Consider the following 7,355-nt stretch of genomic DNA (forward strand, 5'->3'; position numbering starts at 1 on the left):
TTCCTTGTCTGAAACGTGGGATTATTTGGTATCAGATGCGTTCATGAGATGTTAGTGATGCGAACAAAGGAACATTCTTATTGAAATACAGTATGTTGCATAGTAGGTAATTGAGCGTCAGTGTCCACTAGAGGGCGCAATAGGCTATTAGAGTAAAGGTCCCTTCAAGTGCTAACGGATATGTGAGTATTTGGATGGTGGTTATCGTCCCATATAACTAAAAACAACCAGAAAACAATACCCGACAAGCTAGGCTTAGCACAAACTCAATGGTTGACGTACTGTAGGCTATGCGGTATTAAATGACAAATTAGTTATTCTAATAAAAATAAATAAATTGCACGTAATGTAAGAACGGTGAACGTTTTCTATATTATTTTTCTGCTACATTTTTGCCAAGGCAACGCTAGCCTATGCTACTCGACTTCTAGAACAAAAAAGCTGTGGACACGTTACTATTTTCACTCACTACTTTGTCATGTATTCATCCCAAAAGCCAACACCATCAAACAAATAAACTCGTTCCTTTTTGACTCAGAAGCCAGAATTTACGAGGGGTACTTGAAGAGGGCAGTAGGGGAGATCCAAGATGGTGGTATGTGTCACCGTAGCATGCTTCAGATGTAAACAATTAAACAATTTAGCTAATATTACTGGATTTCAAACTATTTGTCTCTCATTACAGAAATTTGGACTCCAGTTCAAAGCCACTTTGGAGAATGTCACCAATGTGAAACCATTGGGCGACGACTTCCGGTGGTTTCTAAAGGTAGGATGGCTGTCAAGCTAGCATGCTACTTCACTTAAGACTTTAGTATAGTATTATTAAGTAATTTATTTTCCTCTGTTTTCGCGAATGTTGTACACTTTATCCTGTTTTTTGTAAACGTATTGAATTTTCACCCTACGTGACAACTAAATATGGGAACGCATTTACATGGCAAATGTTTATTTAGTTTTGTTGTCACTATTCACTACTAACCAGTACAGTATGTGTTACAGCTGAAGTGTGGAAACTGCGGAGAGATCCCAGATAAATGGCAGTATATAACCCAAGTGGTAAGTACATTTGTTAACCTTTAGTGTGGCAAACTTTGCACACGTATTCAACCTGATTTTTTTGTTATTCCTCAGGAGAGTGTGCCACTAAAAGGAGGAAGAGGCAGTGCAAGTATGGTGCAGAAATGTAAACTCTGTTCCAGGGAAAATTCAATTGGTATGAGAAACTCACACCCCATATTTTTTCTGATGTAAAGTCTCTGGTGGAAGTATAACTTGTAAACTGTTTCCTTTCCTTACAGATATCCTTGGAGATACAATCACACAGTATAATGTAAGCAAACATCTCATGCTTTTACTTTGAAAAAACTCCCAAGATACACTACATACGGTGGCCCTGAAGTGCAAGACACCACAGCATTTCACAAAACGCCACAGCATTTCACATTGGATGGAAAGGGTATTCCTTAGGGAGAATACTTCTTGTTTGTGATTGGACAGAGCCAGCCATAGAAGCACTGCTGTGATTGGTTGTTTTTGCTGCCAGTCAAGAAATTACGCTTCGTGATTCGCAGAAGGATTACAAGCAAACCCTGTTTCCATGTTCCTATGGGTACCTGCCTTTGTTTTAAGACAAACTACATTTTGAACCAATCCCTTTTTTTTCCAGTAAGTTTTGTAACCTTTTGTTTTCATTTCTGCAGTTCTTAAAGTAAAGTGATTCCTTAAGATCATATCATCACTCTAAAAACACATGCAGGACACTTGTCACATACATTGGTGAGTGCTTTTTCTTTCAGCTGTGTGGTTTTCTTTTTTTGTTTGCTGGGTTAAAGGCAGAGGACAGTGAAAGATTCAAGACGATGGTGCAGTTTGAATGTCGAGGTCTGGAGCCCATTGACTTCCAACCTCAAGTAAGATACATTTTCACAGAAGAAAACAAGCACAGATCACTAATAAGATGAAAGGGATAGTTCAGACCTTTTGAGGTTTGGTGGTATAATGTCCCCGTACACAATCAGTTACAGTATGGAAGCCAAGCGACATACTGCTGTTGACAGAAGCAGCAGCAAAAAATAAACAACTTAAAGGAAGGGTTACCTAAAAAAATATCAATACAAGTTTAAATGTACGCTATATTTAAATGTTTTGGATTGCTTTCACTTGCATCCATTAGTTGTTTATTTGTGTAATTATGCTACTTTTAGATTCAGCAAAGTCACAGACACAAAGTCACTGATTGAAGCAGCGGTAGACCAGGTTCCCTTGTGTCCCCGATGCACCGTGCTCGGGGACATGAACCAATGTCGCCTGGAGACTGTGTTACCTGGGTTCGAACAGTATGTTGGACAAATGCTTTGTTAATGTTAAAGGAGCCTATGTGACTAAATGTAGACCACCAATACTGAACTCTGATCATAATGTCGTGAATATGATACCAGTGTATAAGACCACACTGAAGAGGAGTCAACCGGAAAAGAAAGTAATAAGGACATGGACAAATGAAAGTAGGGAACAGTTGAAAGCCTGTTTTGATTTGACAGATTGGGACATTTTTCAGGAAGGTTCACTGGATGAAATAACTACTGTTACCAATGACTATATCAACTTCTGTGTAGAACTAGTTGTTCCCGCTAAAGAAATACAAATCTATCCAAATAATAAATCTTATGTGACCAAGGACATTAAAACCGTTATAAATACCAGGAAAATAGCTTTCAAAAACAAAGACTATGGAGCACTTAAACAGACAGAGCAAGAACTAAAAGTCAAATTGAGGGAATCAAAACTGGCACACAGAGAGCTTTTGGAAAATGCTTTTAAATCCAAAAACCCCCAAAAAGTATGGGACACCATGAGAACCATGACAGGAATGTCCCCCTCAGCTAAACCCATTGTGACGGAAAATGAATTTTGTTTTGCTAACAAACTAAACACGTTCTTTACCCGTTTCGAGTCACTGGATAATTCTGCAAAGTGCACTGAAATGCTCGAAACCATAATACCTACTTCCTCTGACACAATTACCATCAGTGTCGAAGAGGTCAGAAAAACATTTCAGTGCACCAACACCAAGAAAGCGGCTGGGCCAGATGGGTGCAGCGGTGTTCTGCTGAAAAACGTTGCTACTGAGCTGGCTCCTGTGTGGCACCCCGTCTTTCAGGCTTCCATTGACACGCACACCATCCCTCTGTCATGGAAAACTTCACACATCAAACCGCTGCCCAAAATGCCATGCCCAAAAGAACATAAGGACTACAGACCAATAGCCCTCACATCAGTGATTATGAAATCACTAGAAAGAATTCTGCTCCGATTCCTTATCATTCCAACACGAGACAAACTTGATCCATACCAATTTGCCTATACACAAGGGTGCGGTACGGAAGATGCTGTGGCCACTTTGGTTCACATCATCACTAAACATTTAGACAAACGTAACACCTATGCAAGAGCCCTCTTCCTAGACTTCTCATCAGCATTCAACACAATACAAGCAGACATCTTGGTCTCAAAAACGGCCAAAATGGAAGTAAATCCATACCTGATTTACTGGTATGCTGCTTTCCTCACCAGTAGAGAGCAACTTGTGAAGGTTAACAAAACCCTGTCATCTGCCATCACAGCCAATGTAGGGCCCTCCCCCCCCCAGGGCTGCGTGAGTTCCGCTGTGCTCTTTACTCTCTACACTGATGACTGTCGTACCAACACACCAAATCAAGTCATCATTAAGTACTCTGATGATACTGCAATAATATCTGTGCTCAGTAACACAGACGACCCTGAGCTGCACCAACAGGCTGTACATCAGGGGCCTGTACTACGAAGCTGGTTCAACCTAACCTGGATATGTTTGAGTTAGCCGGTTGGCCTAATCCAAAACATACGCGCTCTCGCTAAACTGTACTCCGACGCTGGTTATCAAGTGGATCGCTCAAGCCAGCCGTGTCCTATCTAGTTAGGTGCGCGTTCACATGAAAGGGGTGGGATCTGGAGCATTCGACCAATCACAAACATGGAGAAGCGCACTGACAGCGCAGCGTCATACTTCCTGAATGAAAAGTGCACTTTAATACTAGTCAAAAATGAAGAAGTTAAACTTTAAACATCCATGACTTAAACACTTTATCCAGGATCAAAGCCACATAGCTGCACCTGCAAGGTGAACACAGCTGGTAAAATAAAAAGCGTTTGAATGCGTACATCAACAGGTTTATGATATCACTGCCCCGTCTAAAACACGATCTGACTTCAATTACATTTTTCTCGAGTGTTTCGTCAACTTATGTGTTGCTTAAAATAATACTTCTGCATACAGTCTGTGACACTGTGAGTGTTGCACGGCCAGATACGGCTCAGCTGACTCAGATCAGGAGATATATGATACATTATGAAGTGATATGCCGCGGACTGTACTTAATGTACTCTGATCCGGTTACTTATGTTGAGGCCGATATTTAAGTAAGCTTTCTTAACGCTAATGTTATAATAGTCAGATTGCTCTGAAGATGGAGGTGATATTCTATTCATGTTCACGTTCACACAGTCGGTGATTTTTGCCGGCCGTCTTTCCTGCGACGGCAGTTTTTCTGTATTTGCTTTCTCCTGTAATATGACTTGATCGCTTTAAACTCCGCACACTGAGCTCTGATTGGTCAGCAGGTGGTGCTTTCACTGAGTTGAGCTCTTAGCCTGCAACCTAACCTGGTCCCGACCAGGTTAGCTGCTTAGCATATATTACCATGGAGATCTAGCTGCTAAAGAGAGAACCAGCTTCGGATGACCGGAAAGCCAGAGTTTTCCCTGAATTTAGCCGGCTAAGCGAAAATCCTGCTTCGCAGTATACCCCCCTGGTGGTCGAGTGGACTGATAGCAATGCTCTTGAGATCAACACCAAGAAAACTGAGGAAATCATTTTTGGCTCACCATCTGACTCCCATAAAGTCCCCATTGTCATCCATCCAGATGAGATCAAGCAGGGAGTTTCATACACATACCTGGGTGTAATTATTGACCATCTGCTGTCATGGAAGGATCACATTGATTATCTGTGCAAAAGGACAAAACAAAGATTTGATTTTCTCCGCCGTCTTAGGTCTTTTGGCGCGAGCAGAGAGATTCTTCTGTTGTTCTTTACATCTGTGATCATGTCCATTCTGCAGTACTGCAATACTACCTGGTACAAATGTCTGTCGGCAGCGTTAAAATCAAAACTGCTCCACCTGTTAAAGATCTGCTCAAAGATTGTTGGTCCACCCTGTCAGAGACTCGATGACTCAGCCTATCATAACAACCTAGTGAGGCTGTCCAACAACATCATCTCCGACCCAAACCATGCTCTGAACAGTGAGTATGAACTGCTACCATCTAATGGGAGATACAGGGTCCCACCATTCAATAAAGTCAGACTGAAGCATCCTTTGTGCATCAGTCAGTCCTCACAGTGAACACAGAGCTGAATCCCAGACCAAGTGCACGCTGAAGGCTCTTTGAGCATGTTGTCTCTCACTGATTGTGCTGTTATGTTAAATGTTTGTGTTTCATGTATTTGTGTATGCATATTTGTCTGTTGATGTTGGATATGGAGCTGCTGTGACGTAAGTCAAATTTCAGACTTGATCTGACAATAAAGTAATATCGTATCGTATCGTTATGCCAGGTCAAATGACTGTTTTTGTCAATGGAGTCGGTGGATTTGGCAAAACCTTAGATGGAAATAATGGTTTGAGTTCCCCAGTGGAAAGGGATATCTGACGGCAAGGTAAAGGGGTAAGACACTTCCACTGCCTTGATCCACAGCAGTGTAACTCCAGTGTTGTTCTATTTACAGAGGAGGAAGTCCTGACTGCTATGTCTTGTAGGAAATACATTGACTATGAAAAGTAACCCCACTTCAAAACATCTGGACTATCCCTTCAATAAAGTTACATTCACTCCATGACCAGAGTTAGCATACACAATGTCAGGACCCCAAAGCTCCATCATTGATTGGCTTATTGACACCTGGTAATATGCAACCTAAATTGGTTGAAATGGAATAATGTTATTAGATACTCATTCGTGCTCTCTGCTATGTCAACATATTTGCTTTGGGAAAGAAAAGGATATGTTTCCAGAGTCAGAGAGTTTACTTAGGCAAGGCAAGTTTATTTATCTAGCACCTTTCAACACAAGGCAATTCAAAGTGCTTTACAAAAAATGAAAGACATTCAGAAAGTGGCATTTAAAAACTTATGTTAAGGTAACAAAATCCATGAACTGAACTAATGTCATGTGACTCTTCTCGATTTCCATGAAACCCACTCCAGGCTGGCTTCGCAGCACAGGGGGCAGAGTCTGGAACAAAGTTTCCGGAAGTCAACCTGCTAGAAAAAGTAAGTGCGGAGGGAACAACGCGTTCCTCAGTGGTTGTCGATTTTGTTTATTCTAAGAGAATATTAGACTTAAAACTACATTTTAACCGCGGTACTGCATTGATGGATATCTTTCAATACTTATTTAGTTACTGACTCTTTCATGTATTTCCACTCCTGCTTCTGTCTGAAAAGTACTTGCCAACTGTATTTACAGATTGTGAAGGCCTCTTTCATCCCTGCTACTTTTAAAATACTTGTGTGAATTTCAGGACTGGACAGACTACGATGAGAGAGTCAACGAGTCGGTGGGAATATATGATGTCACACATCAGTTCATCAAGTGTTGATGTCATCATGCGCGAAGCCTCAGAGGCGGAGTTTGAACACTACAGCCAAATATCCTCAGGCCAATTGCTAGCCTCAAGGATGCTTCATATGCTGCGGTTGGATTGATGATGAACATTAAAGGCTGTGGAATGATACCACATATCCATGTCCATATACATTTTGGATTAATCAACATGTTTTTTTTCACTGCCTCAATAAAACTGAAAGGTGTACATTTTGAGTTAAGCTTTTTCTTTGCAAATGTGAGTGTCACGTTTAATTATCAGTAGGTGTATTAAACCAAGATACAAGACACACAAAAAGCCCAGAACATCATAAAAAGGCTGTAGAAACGGAAATGTCTTTAAATGAAGACTGATCAAAATGAATGATTTACATCCCAAATTGTGAAAATGCACGACTTGAGCTGATAAGAAAGAATGTAGATGATTGTTAACCTGCTCCTGATCTTCCTGATGGGCAGACCCCAGGCTGTGTGGGTGGGAAACATCACATCCTCCACCCTGATCCTCAATACTGGAGCCCCTCGGCCTGGTACGGCAGCTGCACCGCCCTCAAGGCTTTACAGAGGGTGGTGAAAACTGCACAGAACATCACCAGGACGGAGCTGCCATCCACGGAGGACCTTTACTCCCAGCGGCTCAGGAAGAA

General features: G+C 41.5%; 1 protein-coding gene across 1 annotated transcript; it reads left to right on the forward strand.

Annotated features, from left to right (window-relative positions):
* The first annotated feature begins 523 nt into the window (after positions 1-523).
* On the forward strand, positions 524-6,924 carry czib (CXXC motif containing zinc binding protein). Its single transcript, XM_034104951.2, has 8 exons — positions 524-595; positions 686-769; positions 1,003-1,059; positions 1,135-1,216; positions 1,302-1,333; positions 1,836-1,913; positions 6,309-6,374; positions 6,626-6,924. Exons 1-8 carry the CDS (start codon positions 590-592, stop codon positions 6,701-6,703), a joined length of 483 nt encoding a protein of 160 aa, XP_033960842.1. The 5' UTR covers positions 524-589; the 3' UTR covers positions 6,704-6,924.
* The last annotated feature ends 431 nt before the right edge of the window (positions 6,925-7,355 follow it).

The sequence above is a fragment of the Pseudochaenichthys georgianus genome, chromosome 17 (assembly GCF_902827115.2).
Source record: "Pseudochaenichthys georgianus chromosome 17, fPseGeo1.2, whole genome shotgun sequence".
NCBI lineage: Eukaryota > Metazoa > Chordata > Actinopteri > Perciformes > Channichthyidae > Pseudochaenichthys > Pseudochaenichthys georgianus.

Coding starts and splice junctions, on each gene's coding strand:
- czib (XM_034104951.2), top strand. Junction 1,060..1,134: donor GGCAGTATATAACCCAAGTG/GTAAGTACATTT, acceptor GTTATTCCTCAG/GAGAGTGTGCCACTAAAAGG. Junction 1,217..1,301: donor TTCCAGGGAAAATTCAATTG/GTATGAGAAACT, acceptor CTTTCCTTACAG/ATATCCTTGGAGATACAATC.